Below are 26,751 nucleotides of genomic sequence, written 5' to 3' on the forward strand. Positions count from 1 at the left end.
TATTTGTTTCTATTTTTCCATAGTGTTCAACTGTTTGAGTACTTTTTTAATTGCTCACCTTGCTGCCTTTGGAAACAGTAACACCATTCATTGTTTGATATTAAACTGTCTTTGTAAGTGTCACAAGAATTGAAGAATGCCTTGGTGCACTGCTCATTCTTGTCAAGATATATGCTTCCAAGTTCTGATTGGTCCAAAAGTAGGTCATAGTTTGTATCAAGTCTGTTAAACATCCAGCCAAGAGAGTCCTTGCAAATTGGTAAAATGCTGGTATCAAATCCTAAGAGGCAAAGAAACCAAGCAATTAGTTCACTAATACAAGCATAGCTGACACATATATCAACAGAATCAATTGTGTCCTTTCTCATGGAAACTGTTTTATACCATAAAACTAGATCAAGTCTGTTAAACATCCAGCCAAGAGAGTCCTTGCAAATTGGTAAAATGCTGGTATCAAATCCTAAGAGGCAAAGAAACCAAGCAATTAGTTCACTAATACAAGCATAGCTGACACATATATCAACAGAATCAATTGTGTCCTTTCTCATGGAAACTGTTTTATACCATAAAACTAGATCAAGTCTGTTAAACATCCAGCCAAGAGAGTCCTTGCAAATTGGTAAAATGCTGGTATCAAATCCTAAGAGGCAAAGAAACCAAGCAATTAGTTCACTAATACAAGCATAGCTGACACATATATCAACAGAATCAATTGTGTCCTTTCTCATGGAAACTGTTTTATACCATAAAACTAGATCAAGTCTGTGCTAATGGCATTTAGCAAGGGTACTAGTTGATGCAAAATTTGAAAGGGCTACTAAATAGCAGCAACACTAGTTCTTTGCTCTAGTGGTTTGCTGTTATCCTTTTGGAATTTGTTCTTATACTGTTGTAATTAATCTAGGATAGGAGAATGTGTGTGTGTGTGTGTGTGTGTGTGTGTGTGTGTGTGTGTGTTTTCATAGGCTTTCACGGGTATAGGTATGTAGCTCTTGGTGTATTCGGGTCTTTTCCTGTGTAAGGTTGAAAGTATCTAGGCGACGTTTCAATGAGGTCCCACTCGTCATCTTCAGGCTGGTGCTTTGCTTGTGCACAAGCACAAAGCCAGCACCAGCCTGAAGATGACGAGTGAGACCTCGTCAAACGTCCCCAAGATACTCTCAACCTTACATGGAAAAGACCCAAATATGCTAAGACAGACAGACATGTATGTATGTATTTAACTCTTTTGTTGTTGTTGCAGTGTATTTTCAAGAACCAGCTTAAACTCCACAAGGCATATTTGTTTCTATTTTTCCATAGTGTTCAACTGTTTGAGTACTTTTTTAATTGCTCACCTTGCTGCCTTTGGAAACAGTAACACCATTCATTGTTTGATATTAAACTGTCTTTGTAAGTGTCACAAGAATTGAAGAATGCCTTGGTGCACTGCTCATTCTTGTCAAGATATATGCTTCCAAGTTCTGATTGGTCCAAAAGTAGGTCATAGTTTGTATCAAGTCTGTGCTAATGGCATTTAGCAAGGGTACTAGTTGATGCAAAATTTGAAAGGGCTACTAAATAGCAGCAACACTAGTTCTTTGCTCTAGTGGTTTGCTGTTATCCATTTGGAATTTTATATAATATAGATATATATATATATATATAGATAGATAGATAGATAGATAGATAGATAGATATAGATATATATAATATAGATATAGATATAGATATAGATAGATATAGATATATATGTATGTATGTATATATATGGAATTTATCAATATAAATTCTATTCTATACACAGTAGAATAGAATAGAATAGAATTTTATTGGCCAAGTGTGATTGGACACACAAGAAATTTGTCTTGGTGCATATGCTCTCAGTGTACATAAAAGAAAAGATACCTTCATCAAGGTACAACATTTACAACACAAATGATGGTCAATATATCAATATAAATCATAAGGATTACCAGCAACAAAGTTACAGTCATACAGTCATAAATAGAAAGAGATTGGTGATGGGAACGATGAGAAGATTAATAGTAGTGCCGATTTAATAAATGGTTTGACAGTATTGAGGAAATTAATTGTTTAGCAGAGTGATGGCCTTCGGGGAAAAACTGTTCTTGTGTCTAGTTGAAGGAACTTGCGTATGTGCAGGTGTGTCTGATTGATGTTAAAGGTTGTATGGTATTTTTTTTATCTGTAAGCTATTATAACAAAAGTATTGCCCTAGTATTGCTTTTTTTCTTATCATACTGCATGATTCAATAAATACTGAATTTACCAATTTAATAACCTGTTTCCCCCAAAATAAGACATCCCCTGATAATAAGCCCAATTGGGCTTTTGAGTGCACGGCAATAATGCAGCTGCGCGGGTAATAGTGGGAGCCACTCGTTGCTCCCATGTAATACCACTCCTGCGCAGCCTGCACTGGCTTCCTGTGGTCTTTCGGGTGCGCTTTTAGATTTTGGTTACCACCTTTAAAGCGCTCCATGGCTTAGGGCCCGGGTACTTACGGGACCGCCTGCTGTTACCTTATGCCTCCCACCAACCCGTACGCTCACACAGAGAGGGTCTTCTCAGGGTGCCGTCCGCCAAACAATGTCAACTGCCCCCAAGGGTAGGGCCTTCTCTGTCGGAGCTCCTACTCTTTGGAACGAACTTCCCCCTGGTTTACGCCAATTGCCTGATCTTCGGACCTTTCGCCGTGAGCTGAAAACGCATTTATTTATTCAAGCGGGACTGGCTTAAAAGCTTTATTAAATTTTAATTGGAGTTATTTATGAATTTTAGGATTTTAAATTGATTGTTTTAAATTTCAGCCATTTATGTAATATGCTTGGTTTTAAGTTTCTGTTTTAATGTGTATATTGTGGGGTTTTATTATTTGGCTGTACACCGCCCTGAGTCCTTCGGGAGAAGGGCGGTATAAAAATCTAATAAAATAAATAAATAAATAAATAAATAAGTGCTTATTTCAGGGTTCAAAAAAATATAAGACAGGTTCTTATTTTCGGGGAAACAGAGTAGTACTATTCTATGCTGCCTATCATAACCAAAACCTGAGAATGCAGAAGGCATGGTGCATTAAACTAGATCAGGGGTCTGAGAATGCAGAAGGCATGGTGCATTAAACTAGATCAGGGGTCTCCAATCTTGGTCCCTTTAAGACTTGTGGACTTCAACTCCAGAGTTCCTCGGTGATTTCACTGCTTCTTTGGCCAACGTGAAGAAGCATTTTGTAACCTTCTCAAAAGCATAGTCTCCTTATTCCATGTTACTTTTATTTAAAAAATTGTCAGTTATTCTTTCAATTTTCAATAAAAATAAAAAGATATACCCTTTAATTAGCATAGCTTTGCAAAATAGAGTTAATAAAAATTACCCAAAAATGTTGTTTTACTTGTATTTACTTCTGTATTACCTAGTCTTAGTGTTTTAAAAGTAAAATGGCCATTCTAACAATAGTTTAAAATAGCAGCACTATCTTCAACGGGGGGCGGGGGGCACGGTGGGTCCGTAGCTTAAAAGATTTGGGAGAAGGTTTGTGCTTCGGCAGTTTGACAGACTGAGCTCCCATTGCTTGCCTCAACTCCTGCCAGTATGGCAGTTCAAAAGCATGTAAATGCAAGTAGATAAATAGGTACCACTTCAGTGGAAAGGCGACAGCATTCAGTATTTCATTCAATGGTTCACGTTTTGTGCTGTGGCATGACGTCACGCTGGCCACATGACTATGGAAACATCTTTGGATGTTTAGCCCTGGCTGAATGGCTTAAAAGAAATGGAGATGAGCACTGCTACGACTAGCGGAATAAGACCCGCAGGGACACCTTTACCTTTTTTACTACCTTCAAACCGATAATGAAATAATTTTAATAGCTTTCAATGTGTTCATACATTCTGTTACTAGAATTTTGGTTCATTATTTTAGGATTCATGTTAATTTTGTATTTCAGTTTCACTAGGATTATTTATTGTGTAAGCAAAAAAAAAAAAAAGCTTCAAAAAATGACGTATAACTTACCTAGAAATTTCTTTTCCCCTTGCTGTTTGTGAACGTTGCTGAGCAATGTCTGGCAAGGTGGATCTAGAATAACATCAAGCATGTTAAAATTTAGCCAAGTCTGACAACTGAAGAAAGTTTTGCTCAATGTATAAGTTTCTTTCAAATATTTTAAAATGTTTTGATTGTCATTTTAAACTTCTTCTTTTTTTTTTTGGAAAGAGTTTTAAAAAACAAAAACATTTCCCCCCTTTTTCCCCCCTCCCTCCCAAAAAAACCCCCTTCCCCCCTCAATCCCACCCCCCCCCGGCTTCCCGGGTCAATCACAAGGTATTGTTATACATAAACCAAACATAGAATAAAATTTTCCCTTCCAATCCAAATAACCACATCCAAAGCTTTTCATTTTAAGTCATTTTAAACTTCTTATCCAGAAGATAAATCACTAAACTTGGTCTGCAAATCATTTTTCTAGACTGGACCACAGAAGTGTTCTGATTCTGCCTCTGCTTATTCAGATGTGCGCTGAAGTGTCATCGGACAACTTTTCCCAGTTTGGGTCTTTCCATAATTACTGATACATTTGGAACCACTGGACTGAAGAAGGTTCTTTTAAATAAAGTATGACAAGTAGAGGTTGCCCTGCTACTTACATATTACTTCTATAAGTAAATATTTTATTTATTTATACAGTATATCATAGAAGTGAGTACACCCCGTTACATTTTGCAAATATTTAAGTATATGTTTTCATGTGACAAGACTGAAGAAATGACACTTGGCTACAGTGTAAAGTACAATGTAAAGTAAAGTACAATGTAAAGCAGGGAGGGGAAATGGCTACTTGGGCCCCATTTGGACATTATCACTTAGGGGTGTACTCACTTTTGTTGCCAGCAGTTTAGACATTAATGGCTCTGTGTTGCGCTATTTTGAGGCGACAGCACATTTATACTGTTATACAAGCTGGATACTCACTACTTTACACTGTAGCCAAGTGTCATTTCTTCAGTGTTGTCACATGAAAAGATATACTTAAATGTTTACAAAATGTTAGGGGGTGTACTCACTTCTGTGATTAATATAATATAATATAATATAATATAATAATATAATATAATATAATATAATATAATATAATATAATATAATAATAATATAATATAATATAATATAATATAATATAATATAATATAATATAATAAGTAGGTCTTTGATTATTTGGGTTTTCTCCCACGTAAAATTGGAAGTGTCTTGGCGACGTTTCGACGAAATCCCATTCATCATCTTCAGGCTAGGTGTTTAACGTGCTTCTAAAAGAAATTTAAATTCTAAAATTTCTTTTAAGCACGCTGTAAACACTAGCCTGAAGATGACGAGTGAGACCTTGTCGAAGCGTCACCAAGATACTTTCAACCTTACATGGGAGAAGACCCGAATACGCCAAGACCTACATACAAACACCCGCGAAAACCTCAGAAAACATATATATATATATTCGTAGGTTTTCATGGATATAGGTATGTAGGTCTTGGCATATTCAGGTCTTTTCCCATAAGGTTGAGAGTATCTTGCCGAAAGCACCAGCCGGAGATGGTGAGTGAGACCTTGTCGAAACGTCACCAAGATACTCTCAACCTTACACGGGAAAAGACCCGAATATGCCAAGACCTACCTACCTACATACATATATACATAATTCCAAGAAGAAAAAAAAACGAGAAGATTGAAATAAGAGTTTTAATTTTAGCAGGCAAGTACAGTAGATGCTGGCCTGCTAAAATGTATCGCATCCCATTGTGCAAATATAATGCTTTTATATGGTCAGTTGCTGTTTTCTGATTCATGCCATTTTATTAAAAATTCTATAGATATAAAACTAATTAATGCCATAATTAGTGCAGCAACTTGGTGACTATTTCATAAAACACACCTGGTTATTATTCTGAACAAATAGTTGCTAAAGATTATTAAAAATTCTATAGATATAAAACTAATTAATGCCATAATTAGTGCAGCAACTTGGTGACTATTTCATAAAACACACCTGGTTATTATTCTGAACAAATAGTTGCTAAAGATTATTAAATTTGAAAATACACATATGGTCATTGTTTTTCTTGAAAAGAAATTGCTAGACATAAAAATTTAATAAAGGATCTCTAGCTGCAAGAAAACACAGAATTATTTAACAATGTATAAGTTAACAATGTATAAGTTAATTAGTAGGTTTATTTATTCTGTTTATGTGTCTCCCTCCCTCACTCTCTCTCTGAAATCATATTAAAATTAATCAAGTCAATTGCATTGAATACATTTGATATTCATTTTAAAGCAAGATCTATTGTGCCCTGACCTGGGACATGCCCCTAAACTAGACTGGTGTTGTGGTACACATTATAAATCATCTCTCCTGGCAATGACCAGGAGGGACGCACCAGAGCATAAGACGCAACTTAGTTTTTGGGGAGGAAAATAAGAAAAAAGCTGATTGGCTCGTGGATCGGCCTCCCGGAATACTCCCAATCAGCTGTTCCCTGAGGTGAATTTTAGCAACAGGTCCCTTGGTTGTGTACTTTGCTTTTTTTTCATGAATCTCCAATTTCAGAGGCTTTTTTTTTCTGCCTCTGAAACTTCTGAAACTTTGTTTCAGAAAAAAAATATGTTTTTTTCTGCCTCTAAAAGTCCCCGAAACAGAGCTTCAGAAAAAAAAGCCTCTGAAGTTTAGTTTCTGAGGCTTTTTTTCTGAAGCTCTGTTTGCAGGCTTTTGTTTCTGAAGCTTCCTTTCAGAGGCTTTTTTTCTGAAGCTTTGTTTCTGAAGCTTTTTTCAGCCTCTGAAACATCAGTTTGAGAGGCTGGGTGGAGCTACATTCGGAGTATAAAACGCACCCAGATTATCACCCTCTTTTTTGGGGCAAAAAGGTGCATCTTATACTCCAAAAAATATGGTAATCAGGAAATGAGAACAGATTCCCAAACCACAATTTCATACATCAAGAGTTTCAAATCTGAACTTGTGCGGGTTTTTTTTTTAATCACCCATATCCCTGTATGAACTTAAAAAAAACTGTTAACAAACAGGATAAACACAATAAATATGAAATACAATTTTAATAAGAAATGCATCAGAATTTCAGAAAAGAATGTATAGGAAGTTTTGTATGCAGCATTTCCTACATTTTTTCTCATGTTCAGTTTATATTGTATGTGCTCTGGATTATGTTAGAACAGAGATTTTCTTCAGGATGAAAAATATTATTGAGCTAAGCATTTGAAAAGGAAAGTAGATCATTAATTTTTTTTTAAAAAAGTAAGTTTTTCATATATTTATATATGTGCATGCATAAATACATTTGCTTAACCAAACTATACAAAATTTGACAAACAACCAGAAGAGTTTTAATTTTAGCAGGCAAGTACAGTAGGTGCTGGCCTGCTAAAATGGATCGCATCCCATTGTGCAAATATAATGCTTTTATATGGTCAGTTGCTGTTTTCTGATTCATGCCATTTTATTAAAAATTCTATAGATATAAAACTAATTAATGCCATAATTAGTGCAGCAACTTGGTGACTATTTCATAAAACACACCTGGTTATTATTCTGAACAAATAGTTGCTAAAGATTATTAAATTTGAAAATACACATATGGTCATTGTTTTTCTTGAAAAGAAATTGCTAGACATAAAAATTTAATAAAGGATCTCTAGCTGCAAGAAAACACAGAATTATTTAACAATGTATAAGTTAACAATGTATAAGTTAATTAGTAGGTTTATTTATTCTGTTTATGTGTCTCCCTCCCTCACTCTCTCTCTGAAATCATATTAAAATTAATCAAGTCAATTGCATTGAATACATTTGATATTCATTTTAAAGCAAGATCTATTGTGCCCTGACCTGGGACATGCCCCTAAACTAGACTGGTGTTGTGGTACACATTATAAATCATCTCTCCTGGCAATGACCAGGAGGGACGCACCAGAGCATAAGACGCAACTTAGTTTTTGGGGAGGAAAATAAGAAAAAAGCTGATTGGCTCGTGGATCGGCCTCCCGGAATACTCCCAATCAGCTGTTCCCTGAGGTGAATTTTAGCAACAGGTCCCTTGGTTGTGTACTTTGCTTTTTTTTCATGAATCTCCAATTTCAGAGGCTTTTTTTTTCTGCCTCTGAAACTTCTGAAACTTTGTTTCAGAAAAAAAATATGTTTTTTTCTGCCTCTAAAAGTCCCCGAAACAGAGCTTCAGAAAAAAAAGCCTCTGAAGTTTAGTTTCTGAGGCTTTTTTTCTGAAGCTCTGTTTGCAGGCTTTTGTTTCTGAAGCTTCCTTTCAGAGGCTTTTTTTCTGAAGCTTTGTTTCTGAAGCTTTTTTCAGCCTCTGAAACATCAGTTTGAGAGGCTGGGTGGAGCTACATTCGGAGTATAAAACGCACCCAGATTATCACCCTCTTTTTTGGGGCAAAAAGGTGCATCTTATACTCCAAAAAATATGGTAATCAGGAAATGAGAACAGATTCCCAAACCACAATAGGAGCATATTTCATACATCAAGAGTTTCAAATCTGAACTTGTGCGGGTTTTTTTTTTAATCACCCATATCCCTGTATGAACTTAAAAAAAACTGTTAACAAACAGGATAAACACAATAAATATGAAATACAATTTTAATAAGAAATGCATCAGAATTTCAGAAAAGAATGTATAGGAAGTTTTGTATGCAGCATTTCCTACATTTTTTCTCATGTTCAGTTTATATTGTATGTGCTCTGGATTATGTTAGAACAGAGATTTTCTTCAGGATGAAAAATATTATTGAGCTAAGCATTTGAAAAGGAAAGTAGATCATTAATTTTTTTTAAAAAAAGTAAGTTTTTCATATATTTATATATGTGCATGCATAAATACATTTGCTTAACCAAACTATACAAAATTTGACAAACAACCAGAAGAGTTTTAAAACATGCTAATCTGTCAAAAATATATATTATACAATAACTGACAATTTAAAGTATTCGAAAAACAGTACTGAAAAATAGCAGAGCATATTTATTTAGCTGAAACTGACAGTAACTATTCTGCAGAAGCAAAACATTAGTCACATATCTCTGTTCCAGAAGAAAACACAAAAGTACACAAACTTCTGACTTCCATTGAGAGAATTATTCATTGAAACCAGTGTTTGACTAAATTGTGTCTTCTTTGTACATAATTTGCCATTTTATTTTTTTGTGAATAAATCCCCAGGAATAGGAGAGGGAAGTCTATTAAGCTCTCTAGTACAAGACAAAACTGAATGGACAACTTCCTGCTGCCTACTTGCAGTAACAAACTCACCCCAGCCAACTTGCTGTGGCCAACTCACCATGGGACAACTTGCTATGGGACAACTGAAGGGCCGTAATAGCTCAGGCTATAAGGAGCCTGTTATTAGAACACAGCAGCCTGCAATTACTGCAGGTTCTAGTCCCACCAGGCCCAAGGTTGACTCAGCCTTCCATCCTTTATAAGGTAGGTAAAATGAGGACCCAGATTGTTGGGGGGGGCAATAAGTTGACTTTGTAAATATACAAATAGAATGAGACTATTGCCTTATACACTGTAAGCCGCCCTGAGTCTTCGGAGAAGGGCGGGATATAAATGTAAAAAACAAAACAAAACAAAAAAAACAACTTGCCATAGGACAACTCGTCATGGAACAATTCAACAATTCAATTTATTTAAAATAATTAAAAAGTTATTTTAATTTTGGCATTCATATTTCATTTTATCCCTCCTCTTGCATCAGTTATTTAATGATTTTATTCCATCATTTCTTTGATATTTGTTTAACTCTTGTCCTGTAGCAAATTGTCCTATAGCGAGTTGGCTGTGGCAAGTTGTCTACAACAAGTTGGCTGTGGCGAGTTGTTTTAGACTCAAGACAGAACCATTCCCTAATCCTTGATTTTCTGCTTAAAAATCACTACTGCACCATAAAGGTGGTGATATTGGTAGGTTGAATAAGACAACAAAGAAGCAGCCAAGAGCTCACTTGCAAGTAAAAAGTCCTTTGCAAGTAACAATCTACTTGAGAATATCCAAAATTCTTGGGTAACCTTGTAGATGGATCAGGCTTGACAAGCACCAACGGAATACAGGATGATTATTCAATATATTTAGATAGGTTTGCCATGATGTGGCTTAATTAGTTCAATAATTAACCTTATATTCTACTTTCATACTTTAATCATTATTTCAAGACTATATGTATCAATGATATCTATATCTACTATATATATAGTAATGTCCATGGGCTGAGTAAGAAGGTATCTAAAGCATTTTGAGTTTTGAACTCACTGAACAACAAACCACTTTTGTGTTTAATTCCTTGAGTAACCCTTTTGGAATTTGTTCTTATACTGTTGTAATTAATCTAGGATAGGAGAATGTGTGTGTGTGTGTGTGTGTGTGTATGTTTTCATAGGCTTTCACGGGTATAGGTATGTAGCTCTTGGTGTATTCGGGTCTTTTCCTGTGTAAGGTTGAAAGTATCTAGGCGACGTTTCAACGAGGTCCCACTCGTCATCTTCAGGCTGGTGCTTTCGGCTTCGTGCTTGTGCACAAGCACAAAGCCGAAAGCACCAGCCTGAAGATGACGAGTGAGACCTCGTCGAAACGTCCCCAAGATACTCTCAACCTTACACGGGAAAAGACCCAAATATGCCAAGACAGACAGACAGACAGACATGTATGTATGTATGTATTTAACTCTTTTGTTGTTGTTGCAGTGTATTTTCAAGAACCAGCTTAAACTCCACAAGGCATATTTGTTTCTATTTTTCCATAGTGTTCAACTGTTTGAGTACTTTTTTAATTGCTCACCTTGCTGCCTTTGGAAACAGTAACACCATTCATTGTTTGATATTAAACTGTCCTTGTAAGTGTCACAAGAATTGAAGAATGCCTTGGTGCACTGCTCATTCTTGTCAAGATATATGCTTCCAAGTTCTGATTGGTCCAAAAGTAGGTCATAGTTTGTATCAAGTCTGTTAAACATCCAGCCAAGAGAGTCCTTGCAAATTGGTAAAATGCTGGTATCAAATCCTAAGAGGCAAAGAAACCAAGCAATTAGTTCACTAATACAAGCATAGCTGACACATATATCAACAGAATCAATTGTGTCCTTTCTCATGGAAACTGTTTTATACCATAAAACTAGATCAAGTCTGTGCTAATGGCATTTAGCAAGGGTACTAGTTGATGCAAAATTTGAAAGGGCTACTAAATAGCAGCAACACTAGTTCTTTGCTCTAGTGGTTTGCTGTTATCCATTTGGAATTTTACAAAGTAGATCTGGTGCTTTACTGTTATTATTTTATCATTTGTTTGTTTCCGCAATTTATCATGTATCTGTTGCGGTCCGTCAGCAGCCTGCGGAGCTGGCAACGGAGTCAGACAGCGATGAGGCTAAGGAAGAGCGTGGGCCAGTCTTGGAGGCTGGGGAAGGCCCGGATGAGAGCTCTGCATCGGAGGCAGAAGTGGGGCCAGGGCCATTGGGGATTGATGTGCGGACTCCATAGCCTCCAGAGGCTGACAGTAGTGAGGCAGAGGAACAAGAGGAGCCCGTTCCTAATGAATGCATGAGAAGAGCTTCCAGAAGGCAAGAGCAGCCCAAGCAAATAGGACGGCATAGCGCCAGGGCGGGTGGGCAGGACTACCCGCAGGTCACCACTACTGGTTTGCCTGAACTGGTTCGAACTGGCTGAATACCACTACTGGTTTGCCTGAACTGGTTCGAACTGGCTGAATACCACTACTGGTGGTTCTATGTCGTTTCTTTTCAAAGCCAAAAACTAAATATTTTTTTAATCTATAGCAGGGGCAGTCAACCTTTTATACCTACCACCCACCATGAAAGCTGGAATGCCCACTAATGGGCGGTAGGGACCAGGTTCACTAACATTGATCTATAGGGATGATGTTAAACCCCAAAGTTGCATGTATAATAAATAGGTGGCTCTCAGAGGTGGGTTTCACATAATTTTACCACTGGTTTACCATGCACTGAAAATGTGAGCATGTGTGCATGCACTTTACTCACAGGTGCATCTTAGAAAACGTGCATCTTAGAAAACGTGGCTAAATAGGACGGCATAGCGCCAGGGCGGGTGGGCAGGACTACCCGCAGGTCACCACTACTGGTGGTTCTATGTCGTTTCTTTTCAAAGCCAAAAACTAAATATTTTTTTAATCACCCATATCCCTGTATGAACTTAAAAAACTGTTAACAAACAGGATAAACACAATAAATATGAAATACAATTTTAATAAGAAATGCATCAGAATTTCAGAAAAAATATGTTTTTTCTGCCTCTGAAACTTCTGAAACTTTGTTTCAGAAAAAAGCCTCTGAAGTTTAGTTTCTGAGGCTTTTTTCTGAAGCTTTGTTTCTGAAGCTTTGTTTCTGAAGCTTCCTTTCAGAAAAAAGCCTCTGAAGTTTAGTTTCTGAGGCTTTTTTCTGAAGCTTCCTTTCAGAAAAAATATGTTTTTTCTGCCTCTGAAACTTCTGAAACTTTGTTTCAGAAAAAAGCCTCTGAAGTTTAGTTTCTGAGGCTTTTTTCTGAAGCTTCCTTTCAGAAAAAATATGTTTTTTCTGCCTCTGAAACATCAGTTTGAGAGGCTGGGTGGAGCTACATTCGAGTATAAACGCACCCAGATTATCACCCTCTTTTTGGGGCAAAAGGTGCATCTTAGAAAACGTGCATCTTAGAAAACGTGGCTAAATAGGACGGCATAGCGCCAGGGCGGGTGGGCAGGACTACCCGCAGGTCACCACTACTGGTTTGCCTGAACTGGTTCGAACTGGCTGAATACCACTACTGGTGGTTCTATGTCGTTTCTTTTCAAAGCCAAAAACTAAATATTTTTTTAATCACCCATATCCCTGTATGAACTTAAAAAAAACTGTTAACAAACAGGATAAACACAATAAATATGAAATACAATTTTAATAAGAAATGCATCAGAATTTCAGAAAAGAATGTATAGGAAGTTTTGTATGCAGCATTTCCTACATTTTTTCTCATGTTCAGTTTATATTGTATGTGCTCTGGATTATGTTAGAACAGAGATTTTCTTCAGGATGAAAAATATTATTGAGCTAAGCATTTGAAAAGGAAAGTAGATCATTAATTTTTTTTAAAAAAAGTAAGTTTTTCATATATTTCATTGAGATAAGCTAATGCAAGTTAAAATACACAGATGTCTCTTTGGGAAAAAACCTTGATGGGCCAGATTTAAACTATTTTGCTCTTTGTGTTGTTTTTGAAAGTGCATGCGGAACGGGGGGAAGGAACAGTAGTGGTCTGGTCATAGAATAGGCCTTTTACCAATTTTGTATATGTATAGCAGCCCATTTGTCTTATGCTCAGCCTCCTATTTCTGTCAGAGAGACAAAATGATTAGCTACTCAGCACTGTTTATAGCCTGCGATTAAGGAATAAAAATAAACATTAAAGAACAATCATTAAGACATGCACGTGTGAAGCTCTTATTTTTATCAGGAGAAAAATGCCTACATTTAAACCAAAATGTATTTGAAATTTGGGTGAAAAAGAATCGTAACTAAGTATACGATAGCTGGTTTTCATTAGGCTGGGATCAATTTGTCATGTTTCAAAAGGATGGACTTTCATGGACTGGTATTTTTTTTCTGCTGCAATTGATAGATTCTTCTAAGCTCACAACATATTACAAAACCATACATAATTCTAAGTCAAAGGTACAGAAAGGTAGCAGGAAAAAAATACAAACAGAGATGAGCTGAAGAAAGGATATCTACATTATGTAAAATATCATCAAACTTTACAAAAGCTTTGCTAACTCAGTCCTAACAAGGGAGTAAAAAGGAAATTCATCATATACACAACTCCAAAAAGTGCTTGGCAATTGCATACAAGGAAAATGCAAAATATATAAATTTGGTTGCCCTCCTGAAATCAGACAAGTTGCTAATGTGGGTTTTTCCAGCTACCGAGCATTGGGGTTGTTGTATATTTGTTTTTAAAATTTCCAAAATAATAACAAATAATCAATATTTGATTATATATAATCAATATTTGATTATATATAATCAATATTTGATTATATATAATCAATATTTGCAATTCTCAACACTGATAAAGCTTGTTTTCGATGAAAATGGCTTTCATGGTACATCATTTTTCCTCACTTAGTATAACTTAAACTTTAGATGCAGATAATCAGTAAAAACGCAAGCAGTTTTAATTTTTATTATATTCAATAATAAAGAGCGGATTTGCCTTCCAGTCTTCTCCAAAGTTCTTTAAATTTCTGATCTGGAGGTTCATTTTCCAGTATGGTAACTACAGTCATGGTTATAAATATCCACTTGCCTTTCTTGGAAGAATGTTGGATTGGATTGTTGTTTCCTTGTGGAGAGTTTAGTTCCTTATCCATGAGTCACCACAATTTTGGATGAAATTTTCAGGGTAGGGGGAGTCTACATTCTCAACATTAGAACTCATGCCATCATTGAACCATCTTCTTCACCATTACAATGTAGCAATCCATGAAAGGGGTTGAATCAAAATATTGCTTTGAAACTTGGTCTACATATTTCATTTTATCCCTCCTCTTGCATCAGTTATTTAATGATTTTATTTTATTTTATTTTATTTTATTTTATTTTATTTTATTTTATTTTATTTTATTTTATTTTATTTTATTTTATTTTATTTTATTTTATTTTATTTTTTTTTTCTGCTGCAATTGATAGATTCTTCTAAGCTCACAACATATTACAAAACCATACATAATTCTAAGTCAAAGGTACAGAAAGGTAGCAGGAAAAAAATACAAACAGAGATGAGCTGAAGAAAGGATATCTACATTATGTAAAATATCATCAAACTTTACAAAAGCTTTGCTAACTCAGTCCTAACAAGGGAGTAAAAAGGAAATTCATCATATACACAACTCCAAAAAGTGCTTGGCAATTGCATACAAGGAAAATGCAAAATATATAAATTTGGTTGCCCTCCTGAAATCAGACAAGTTGCTAATGTGGGTTTTTCCAGCTACCGAGCATTGGGGTTGTTGTATATTTGTTTTTAAAATTTCCAAAATAATAACAAATAATCAATATTTGATTATATATAATCAATATTTGCAATTCTCAACACTGATAAAGCTTGTTTTCGATGAAAATGGCTTTCATGGTACATCATTTTTCCTCACTTAGTATAACTTAAACTTTAGATGCAGATAATCAGTAAAAACGCAAGCAGTTTTAATTTTTATTATATTCAATAATAAAGAGCGGATTTGCCTTCCAGTCTTCTCCAAAGTTCTTTAAATTTCTGATCTGGAGGTTCATTTTCCAGTATGGTAACTACAGTCATGGTTATAAATATCCACTTGCCTTTCTTGGAAGAATGTTGGATTGGATTGTTGTTTCCTTGTGGAGAGTTTAGTTCCTTATCCATGAGTCACCACAATTTTGGATGAAATTTTCAGGGTAGGGGGAGTCTACATTCTCAACATTAGAACTCATGCCATCATTGAACCATCTTCTTCACCATTACAATGTAGCAATCCATGAAAGGGGTTGAATCAAAATATTGCTTTGAAACTTGGTCTACATATTTCATTAGCCTCAAATTTCTCCATCTCTTCAGCCAGCGCTGACCGAAGACGTCTCCGTGGTCATGTGGCCGGCATGACTAAATGCCAAAGGCGCACAGAACGCTGTTACCCTCCCACCAAAGGTGGTCCCTATTTTTCTACTTGCATTTTTATGTGCTTTCAAACTGCTAGGTTGGCAGAAGCTGGGACAAGTAATGGGAGCTCACTCCATTATGCAGCACTAGGGATTCGAACCGCTGAACTGCCGACCTTTCGATTGACAAGCTCAGTGTCTTAGCCACTGAGCCACCGTGTCCCTCCTAGTCTATATAATATGGCTTGTTTAGAAAAAGGTGGTCATGATTATTTTTAAAATAGTGAGAGATATGAAGACAGCTTAGGTTTTTCATTTTGTTCTATCCTTGTTAGCAACACCGAGAGTGAATTGGGCAGCCAGATATATTTTCTTAATAAAAAGAAATAAATAAGTTTGGAACTGTAATTAGAGAAATAGTCTGCTCAATTCTACCATTTGATATCATGTTCAAATATTCCCTTTCCTCTATATTCCTATAGAATAATATAAACCTGGATCCTGTGTGTACTCATTATCACTACTACTGCTGATACTACTGAATTATAATGCAATTCATTGATTGCAATTATATGTGTACCATTGCAATCCCACAAAAAAATAATATACAATTAATTTATAACTAATGCAAATTTGTACAAATAAGTACCTGAAATTAAACAGACATGAACAAATATTCAGAATATTTAAAAATGTAAATAATGAAATTAACAAGGAAAGCAGCTAACAGCTTGCACCTATTAAACCAGTGGTCTCCAACCTTGGTCCCTTTAAGACTTGTGGACTTCAACTCCCAGAGTTCCTCGGCCAGCAAAGCTTTTGAAGTCCACAAGTCTTAAAGGGACCAAGGTTGGAGACCCCTGTATTAAACAACAGACAGGAACAAGCTTGTTGTTTACTGAAGAGTCCAGTTTCAGTGCTTGCAAACTCTGCTAAGTAAGTTTTCTCTGTCGGCTTCCTAAACTTCCTCAATAGGAAACCACTTTCACTGTTCATAATCTCATAAACATAGCCTAGAAATAACTACAAATTCTGCTAATTTTCTGCTTTATTTGTTTCTCTGTTATGACAGCACCATTTAACCAGCTGTAAGCTACCATATGCTATTGATTACCTATCTCCCACTTCACTCTAGTTCTATCCAGTGCTGTATGAGAGAAAAGCAACATTCATCTGTGAAATCAATTCTACCTAATATAATTTCATACACCAAAAATTGGAGTTCTCCCCGCAGAGTTGATATTTGTAAAATATAAATAATTATGCTTGTGCAAAATCCCATATCCATGTTATGTATTTGTAAAATGTATAAACTTATCGTACATAAAATCCCATTCCTATTTTATCCACATGTACAATATGCACCTATCTATATACATATATAAAATCACATTCAGCTTAATGGACATGCTGCTTTGACAGACATCAATTAATTAATAATACTGTAAACAAAGTGCTATATGCTAGGCTGAAAAGGCAATTAATCAATTAATTAATTCATCACATTTATAAATGTGCCGAATTTGTTGATAAATCTAGGTGCATATTGTTCCATGCTAATACATACATGTGTTTCTATTATCTATAGAACAATTTAAGAACATGAATTTATAGGCAACAATTTAAGAACATGAATTTATCAAAGGCATCCTAGAAAGTGTTTAGGAAATAAAGTTTGAAGCTTAATGAAAAAATAAAATCCCTTCTAAATCAGAAATTCTTCCAGAGAGGTATTAAAGATTGTTAAGTGCTTACTGCTTCTTTCCGGCCTTTGCAAAAGCCTAGCTCTCTTCTGAATTCCACTTTCATGAAGGGTCTTGAACCAGTCTCGCAATCTACTTGCAACTTCTCTGAACTCCAAGTCACCACACGCTGAAAAGCAAAATAAAAAGTCCTTTAATCTCCACAGGCTGCCTAAAAATAAAATCTTTCATATTGTAAATAAATGTAAAGTAGCTACAGGCAATCGTTTTGTTATTCCCTTTTTCTTTTTCTATGATTTTTTTTAAAAAAAATGTTATTTACATAAGGCCTTTGAAAAGTTTTATTTGCAATTATTCCTTTATAAATTATTTATTATCCTTTAAAATTACAAAATAAACCCATAAGAATCTTACTGAATCTGCCTAGTTTTCTATCTCATTCAAATTTCCATGCCAACTGGATATATTTGGAAACTCACAGCCATTGATTACAATCACTGGCAGTGAATTCATCAATTTAACTGTGCTATGAGGTAAAAAACTCTTTTTGTCTATTAAAGTCTCTATTTGATTTCAATGAATCTCAAGTTTTATGAAAAAGAGATTAAAATATGCTGTTTAAGCTAAACATGATTTTTAGATATATATCGTATTTCCCAAAATTCTCCCTCCAAGATCCACAGTTATGGAGCTTTCAAAAACTCAGAGCAAAAGTATTATGTGTTTCTGATTATAGTTGGTTCTCACAAGTGGTGGGATTCTGCCGGTTCTAGGCGATTCAGCCGAACCATTTGTTAAATTGCCGGTTCGCCCCACCCCTTGCCCCTCCCCTCCCCACCATTACTTACCGGCGTCTGTCGGCGGTCGCGTGGTGCTTGGATTGGGTGGGCTGCGAGGCCACTGACCGAAGCAGGCCTCCATCCAAGCGTGTCTCTAGCCAGCGATTAAAGCGCCTCGCAGCCCACCTGATCCAAGCGCCACACGGCCGCCGACAGACACCGGTAAGTAATGGTGGGGAGGGGCATCTTCATCCCAGCTTTTTCCATTCAATTTCCCCCACACAATTTAGCAGCCACTTCCATTACCCTGACAAGCAGGGAGCTGCTGCAGCTTCTACACCCCGCTAGGCTGTGAGCCCTCAGCACGGTAACCCCCCCCAACTCCTCTCTCCCCATAGCTTTTGGCGCTAACGGGCGCATGAGCAGCTGCTCACGCTCCCTCCTTCCTGCCGCCGATTTCCTGCCCCCTTCGCCTGTCAAGATGCGTTCGGCTTCGTCTCCTGACGTAGCGGACCTGGCCTCGGCATGATAGGGACAAGCTGATTCGGTCATGGCCCAGCCCGGGGAGATCCCGGCTTCGGGAAGGGAAGGGAAGGCCGGTGGGGGTGATGGGGGTGGGAGGAGGAGGGGGAGCCGGCACCGGCCTGAGGCGCGGCCTGCTAATTCTGCCTCGACCTGGGTGCAAAAGGGGGGCGTGGGAAGCGGAGAGGAATGCAGGCCACAGAGGGAGCGAGGGAAGGAAGGGAGGGAAAGAGGAAGGAGGGGGTGGTGGACATTGAAGGAGCGAAGCCCCTCGCACTCCTCCATCGGCGCTTCTTCCCTTCCCCGCACCCATCCTGAACCAAGCCCTCCCTTTTCTTCTATCCTTTGTCGCCCCTCTCCTCAGCCCCCCTCCTTTCGAAGCCCCCCTTTCGCTATTTCTCTCCCCCTCCTACCCAGCCCCTCGTCCTCCTGCCCTCCCCCCACTTTTCCCGTTCTCCCCCCACCCCTTCTCCTTGGCCCAGCGGCGTCGCCAGCTCCTTAGGCAGCATCCCTTTTTGCAACGACTTCTGGCTTCAGCCACCCATCACTAACTGCGGTCTCTTGACTCCGTCCCCATCGTAGCCCCCCCCATCTTCTCCTGCATTTCTTTCCTTCCGTTCTTCCCAAACAGCTGGTGCTTCTGCTCCCTCCGGCAACATGAGTTTTCTTTCTTCTCCCTTCTTATCTTTGTTTCTTCTTAACCCCCCGAACTATTTGATTCCTTGCTCGTATTTCTCTCCCGCTAACACCCCCCCTTTGCTTTCTCCAGCTTGGAGTTGTAACTGGATGCAAGTAGAGTTTTTGGGGGGCTTAGAATGTGGCGTGAACCCAGCCGATTTATTGTTCAGAAACTGAGTTAACTTAGAGGCCAGGTTATAAATTCAGCCACAACAATTGTGGAAGAACTGAGATGACTCTCTGGGCAGGTGTAATTGACAATTACTGTGATGCATTTTAAATAAAAAATCGTACATAACTGCTTGATTGGGAAAACAGTGTCATTTTATGAGACTCCACAACAGGATTCATATACAGGAAATTCTCAGGCAAGAAATGTTAGAATACCAGGGCAGGGCCAGCCTACCCTACCCCATTTGGAGAAAGAGTGATGGAGAGAAAGAGGGGGGCAGAAAATGATGAAGGAGAGAAAGAGATGAAGGAGAGAAGGGGGAGAAAGATGAAGGAGACAAAGGGGGGGGGAGAAAGATGGAGAGAAAGAGAAGGAGGGAGAAGGAGAGATTAAGGAGAGAAAGATGGAGAGAAAGGGGGGGAGAAAGATGAAGGAGAGAAATGGGGGGAGAAAGAGGGAGGGAGAATGGATTTGTTCTGGTAATTGGTTTAACAAGCATGGCACTGAAAAAGTGACTTATGACCGTTTTTCACACTTATGAACATTGCAGCAAACTGTCATTAGAGCAAAGAAGCTATGTTACATGACCACCTAGCCACGCCCACCTGGTCACATGAAGCACCGCAGTTCTGACATGAGTGACATGGCTATTAAAAATGCTGCAACAGGCATAAATGATGACCGGTCATAAGTGTGAGGATTGGTTAAAAGTGTGAGAACCTGTTAGAAATCACTTTTTTCAGTCCTCTGGGTAGTCCCTATGTACATAGGGACTACCGAGAGGGCTGAAAAAAGTGATTTCTGATAGGTTCTGACACCTTTGAACAGACCTCGCATTTATGTCCATCTTCACATTTATGCCTGTTGCAGCATTCTTAACCGTGTCACTCATTTCACAACTGCTTCTCTTCACTACGGTTACAAGATAGGATGCAAAACGTAAAATGTGAGGACAGTCTTAAGTGCGAGGACAGGTCAAAAGTGCAAGGACAGGTCAAAAATAACTTTTTCAGCCCTCTGAGTAGTCCCTTGCACATAGGGACTACCCAGAGGACTGAAAAAAGTGATTTCTGACAGGTTCTCTTACTTTTGACCAGTTCTCACACTTATGACCGGTCATCATTTGTGCCTGTTTGCAGCATTTTGTGCATAGGGACTACTGAGAGGGCTGAAAGTTATTTTTGACCTGCCCTCACACTTTTGACCGGTCCTCACACCTACGACTGTCCTCACATTTTACATTTTGCACCCTATCTTGTAGCCGTGGTGAAGAGAAGCAGTTGTGAAATGAGTGACATGGTTGCTAAAAATGCTGCAATGGGCATTAATGTGAGGATAGTCAAAAGTGCGAGGACTGGTCAAAAATGACTTTTTTTAGCCCTGAGTAGTTTCTATGCCCATAGCCATGGCCACCCGTCACATGACCAGCTAGCCACACCCACCCAGCCACATGATCAGCCAGCCACGCCCACCCGGTCACAGGACCAGCTAGCCACACCCCAAAATAAGCCACGCCCACAGAACCGGTTTTTTAAAAAATTGAATCCCACCACTGGTTCTCATTGACATAATGATACAAATAATAGAAAATAACTGTTCTATTAACTATATGCAGGTACCACTGAAATCATGATAAAGCAAAGGAGGTCTAATAAGTATCTTAATAGGTTTCTACCTTGGTGACCCCTTGTGTATTTAAACAGTATAAATAAATGAAGATATGATATTGATGTATTCACTACAATACAACATTTTTATCATTTTTTTTTATTCGTATTTTTATACCGCCCTTCTCCGAAGACTCAGGGCGGTGTACAGCCAATAAAACGACAAAAATCCCAACAAATTTAAAATACACTATCAAATTTAAAAAACTGATTCAATCGCTGTAACTTAAAATATTAGCTAAAATTTATCAAAACTAAAACCTTGGTAAAAATCCTATTAAAACCCACTAAAACCCCCATACTAAAATCAATTAGGCCAGCCCCGCTTGGTGAAAAAAGAAAGTCTTGAGCTCACGCTTAAAGGTCCGGAGATCAGGGAGGAGACGGAGTCCCACCGGCAGCTCATTCCATAAAGCCGGGGCCCCCACACAGAACGCCCTTCCCCTGCGGGCCACCAACCGACCTTGACTAGCCGACAGCACCCTAAGAAGACCCTCCCTGTGGGCGCGCACTGGACGTATCGGACAATGGGAGGTAACTGTCGGTAGCAGGCGGTCCCGTAAATATCCCGGTCCATTGCCATGGAGCGCTTAAAGGTGATAACCAACACCTTGAAGCGCACCCGGAAGACCACCGGCAACCAATGCAGCCTGCGCTGAGAGGTGTTACATGGGAGCTACGAGGAGCTCCCTCAATCCCCCGCGCGGCCGCATTCTGCACCAGTTGGAGCCTCCGGGTGCTCCTCAAGGGGAGCTCCATGTAGAGAGCATTGCAGTAATCCAGACAGGAAGTGACGAGGGCATGCGTGACCGTGCATAACGCGTCCCGGTCCAGGAAAGGGCGCAATTGGCGAATCAGGCGAACCTGATGAAAAGCTCCCCTGGCGACGGCTGTCAAGTGGTCTTCTAAAGACAGCCGTGCATTCAGGAGAACGCCTAAATTGCGCACCGATTCCCTGGGGGCTAACGATTCGCCCCCCACAGTCAGCGATGGAGTAAGCTGACTGTGCCGGGACGCCGGCATCCACAGCCACTCTGTCTTGGATGGGTTGAGTCGGAGCCTGTTTGTCCCCATCCAGACCCGAACGGCCTCAAGACACCGAGTCATCACATCGACAGCTTCGTTGGGGTGGTTCGGGGTGGAGATGTACAATTGAGTGTCGTCAGCATACAGCTGACAGCTCACCCCGAAGCCACGGATGATCTCTCCCAGCGGCTTCATATAGATGTTGAACAAGAGGGGCGAGAGAATCGACCCCTGCGGAACCCCATAAGTGAGTTGCCTACGGGGTCGATCTCTGTCCCCCTGTCAACACCGTCTGCGAACGGTCGGAGAGGTAGGAGGAGAACCACCGTATAATGGTGCCTCCCACCCCCATCTAACCCCCACCCCCATCTAACTCCCACCCCCATCTAACAGGACAAGAACAGAGGAACAACCTCTGTCCCGTGCCCTCCAGAGATCATCAACCAACGCGACCAAAGCCGTCTCTGTGCTGTACCCAGGCCTGAAGCCGGACTGGCACGGGTCTAGATAAACAGTTTTCTCCAGGTACTGGGGGAGTTGCCAAGCCACCACACTCTCTACAACCTTCGCCAGAAAGCGAAGATTGGAGACTGGACGATAATTAGCTAAAATAGCTGGGTCCAGGGAAGGCTTCTTAAGGAGGGGCCTCACTACCGCCTCTTTCAAGGCGGCTGGGAAAACTCCCTCCCTCAGAGAAGCGCTGATAATTCCCTGGAGCCAGCCTCATGTAACCTCCTGGGTGGCCAGTACTAACCAGGAGGGACACGGGTCCAATAAACATGTGGTGGCATTCAACCTCCCTAGTATCCTGTCCATGTCATCGGGAGTCACACATTTGAAAGCTAGAATAATATATAACAAAGAGTTTCTATGTTTTTACCACGTACAAGAAATACTTTATAAATTATACATAAAGTATACTTATAATAATAAATTAACTGAGATCTGAGATCTTTATTTATTAAGAACAGGGTTTTTTCTTTGGATGGGGGAAAGATGTTTATTTTAAATTTTGGCCTTCTTTCAGTGGCTTGAATTAATACCAGTGGTGGCAAATGAGAGGGTAAGAAAGGCATTGGGAAGAAACTGGTACATCTCTAAGACCCTGTTTTATATATTATATATTTATTTATCTATTTCTGGCTTATGGTCTGCCATTCCTCTTAGGCGCCTCTGTAGTTCTTCTGTCCTTTCCTTTATAGTTATTAGGTTTTGTTTTCTGCCCTTTGTTCTCATGTTAAATATTGTGGTCTTTTGTTTTGAGTTTATTTATGGCTGTTTTGAGGGATGCGTTGGCTCAGTGGCTAAAACACTGATCTTGTTGATCGAAAGGTTGGCAGTTCAGTGGTTTGAATCCCTAGTGCCGCGTAACGGGGTGAGCTCCTGTTACTTGCCCCAGCTTCTGCCAATCTAGCAGTTCGAAAGCACATAAAAAATGCAAGTAGAAAAATAGGGACTATCTTTGGTGGGAAGATAACAGCGTTCCGTGCACCTTTGGCGTTTAATCATGCCGGCCACATGACCATGGAGACGTCTTCAGACAGCGCTGGCTCTTCGGCTTTGAAATGAAGATACGCACCACCTCCTAGAGTCAGGAACGACTAGCACATATGTGCAAGGGGAATCTTTACCTTTATGTTGCAGAAGCTCAGTACTGGAGAACTCTAATTCCCTAAGTCAAAACTCATTGGTAGGTCTTGTCTAGCAAGGAAAATTGAAACTCAGGTACTAGTACTGCTTTTAGTTTTAAAAGCTTCCAGGATAACGAACAGGTAGCTCCAGTATTTTAATAAAATTGTAACAGTTGTTGTTGTTAATTGCGAAGTCATGTCTGACCCATCGCGCCCCTATGGGCAATGTTCCTCCAGGCCTTCCTGTCCTCTACCATCCTCTGGAGTCCTGTTGTGTCTGCACCCCCTGAGCTGGCCCTCCTGCCAGAAAGTGACTTGCAGCCGGGCCTGCTGCCAGAAAGTGACTTGGAAAGTGAGAGGGAAGGGCCGTCAGGACTTACCTCTGGAGCACCGGCTTCCCTGGCTCAGCTCCAGGAGCCAGAAGCAGGCCAGGTGGAAGAGATAATGAGGCCTCCATCCTCTGACTCTTCCCCCCCCAGGCCACGCCTTCAGACCCAGCTGACGGCAATCAGGCTTGGTTGGACCCTAGGTTTCGTAGGCAGGCGAGGAGGGAACAACAGAAGCAGGCGTGGGGCAGGCCTAGGAAGTGCTGAATCATGGAACCACACCCCACAGGATATAAAAGGCAGCGAGAGCTGCTGTGTCTCTTTGTAACAGGTAAATCCACTGATTGACTAAGAGCTGAAGTTTGTTCCTGGGTGACTCACCAACGTCGTGGAAGATAACGGAGGCTCTTGGCAGAGCTGGCTATTCTGCTGCCAGAGCTGATAGTGCCGGCTAATTAAGCCATCACTCGGACGGCGGCGAAGGAGGACAGAACAAGTCCATTTAAGCTCACGCCGACTACTTCAGTTACTCCATCCAGCCACCTTGTTCTGTCGCCCCTTCTTCTTTTGCCCTCAATATTTCCCAGCATTAGGCTCTTCTCCAGTGAGTCCTTCCTTCTCATTAGGTGTCCAAAGTATTTGAGTTTCATCTTCAGGATCTGGCCTTCTAAAGAGCAGTCAGGGTTGATCTCCTCTAGGACTGAGGTTTGATTGCCTTTCAGTCCAAGGGACTCGCAAGAGTCTTCTCCAGCACTATAATTCAAAGGCCTCAATTCTTTGGTGCTCAGCCTTTCTTATGGTCAACAGTCAATAAGACCTTGCAATTGTTAATTTTTTTATTTTTATTTTTCTTTCTTTTTTTTTTTACACATTAAAGACCTGTTTATTAGCAATGTTATAAGCAACAATCCTAGCAATGGTATTCTTCAAAAAGAAAAAATATGCATCTTGGAAAAAATCCTATAACATTGAGAATGGTTTGAAAAACCATCACATGCATTTTGCTTTTTATTCTACATGTCAGAAGGGGCCATTTCAAGCTTGGACATTTTTGCTCTCATCCTCAATAATTCCCTTCTCCATTTTTTAGTTAACTACAGTCTACTTTCATATTCTGTTATGGATGCTGCAACTATGTCTTCTGAGGGAGATATTCTTTTTTTTTTAAATTCAAAACGTTTTACAAAAAAAAAAAATCCCCCCCTTTCCCCCCCAACCCCCCTCCCTTCACTAATCCATCCCCCCTGACTTCCCGGATGAAGCACAAGGTATAGATAATTGTTAATTTTTGAACTTTTATTTCAAAGTCACAGTTTCATGTCCCTGTGACACTGAATTTTTACAAACAGCCTAAGTCTTATGCTAGATAGTAAATGTTATGGTGGCTGCAAATAGCATCAAAGGCATCAACAACATACCTTGTTTTTCCCCAAAATAAGACATCCCCTGATAATAAGCCCAATCAGACTTTTGAGCACATGGCAATAAGGCCAAGCACTTACTTCAGGGTTCAAAAAAAATATAAGACAAGGTCTTATTTTCGGGGAAACACAGTAGGTGGTCTGAAAACAAGACTGTCTAAGCCAGGGATGTCAAACTTGCAAGCCAGATACTTAACACGCTGGCCACGCCCACCCATGGTTTGGCAAAGGGGAAAAAAGTGACAATACATCACGTGATGACAACATGAGGCTGCAAGTTTGACATCCGTGGTCTAAGCCCGACAATACTCATGGTAGCCAAAGGTTTTTCATGGATTGCTTATTTGGTCATAAGTGCCATTGAAATTTTGAATGGTCAATAAATGAACGGTTGAAAGTCGAGGACTACTGTATTTGGCCTCTGTTGGAAGGGGGGGGAAATTCATCATGGAATTAAATTTAAAGTGCAAATAACAATGTCATTGGGATTCAAGAAGTTCTGATAAATGTAACAATTTTCAATTAAAATGAAAGCACTTTTTCTATCTTTCAAAGAAATGGCAATGCAGGTTAACAGTGTCCTTGTTAAATTAGCATATAAATTCTTTCAAATACAACTGCTTCTCAGTTTTAAAAAAAATAGTAAAAAAGTTATTGAAAAATATGTCCTCAGATCAATCCTTTGAAGGTCTCTCAAGCTATCTACTTCAACTACCTCAAAAGACCAAACCACATACATATTCTATTTCCTTTGTGTTTCAAAGCCTTATATGGCTTGGGTTTTGTTAAAGGGTGTATTGCAGTTTCTCAATTGCATCTAAAATTAGATTGCTTGTAGAAATAAAATGACTGAGTGGCAGATAGTAAAATAAACTACAGGCTGTGGGAGATGTCTTTCTAAATTCTGTAAAGATAAATTCTACTAGGAATGACAGCATTTTTAATTTCAGGGGAAGTAAATATTTTATTTCCTGGCAAAGAAAGTAGATATATAAATCCATTTTTCCCCTTTTTCTTTTAAAATTAAATAGGTCATCACTTTAGTGGAGAGGCAAGGAGTACCGAAAGCTCCTAAAGCAGAATTCCTATCCCTGGATTCCTATAATATCT

The 26,751-nt window shown here is 39.2% G+C and overlaps 1 protein-coding gene across 2 annotated transcripts in view; it reads right to left on the minus strand.

Annotated features, from left to right (window-relative positions):
* SPOCK3 (SPARC (osteonectin), cwcv and kazal like domains proteoglycan 3) overlaps positions 1–26,751 on the minus strand; it is a 147,821-nt gene that overhangs the window by 8,072 nt on the left and 112,998 nt on the right. For both annotated transcript variants that reach the window (XM_058193570.1, XM_058193571.1), the window contains 3 exons: positions 17,472–17,588; positions 10,859–11,080; positions 4,019–4,081 (listed from right to left, as the gene is read on the minus strand). In XM_058193570.1, coding sequence (XP_058049553.1) covers positions 4,019–4,081; positions 10,859–11,080; positions 17,472–17,588 — 402 coding nt within the window. The remainder of the gene's footprint in view (positions 1–4,018; positions 4,082–10,858; positions 11,081–17,471; positions 17,589–26,751) is intronic.

Source organism: Ahaetulla prasina, chromosome 8 (assembly GCF_028640845.1).
Source record: "Ahaetulla prasina isolate Xishuangbanna chromosome 8, ASM2864084v1, whole genome shotgun sequence".
In the NCBI taxonomy this organism is placed as follows: domain Eukaryota; kingdom Metazoa; phylum Chordata; class Lepidosauria; order Squamata; family Colubridae; genus Ahaetulla; species Ahaetulla prasina.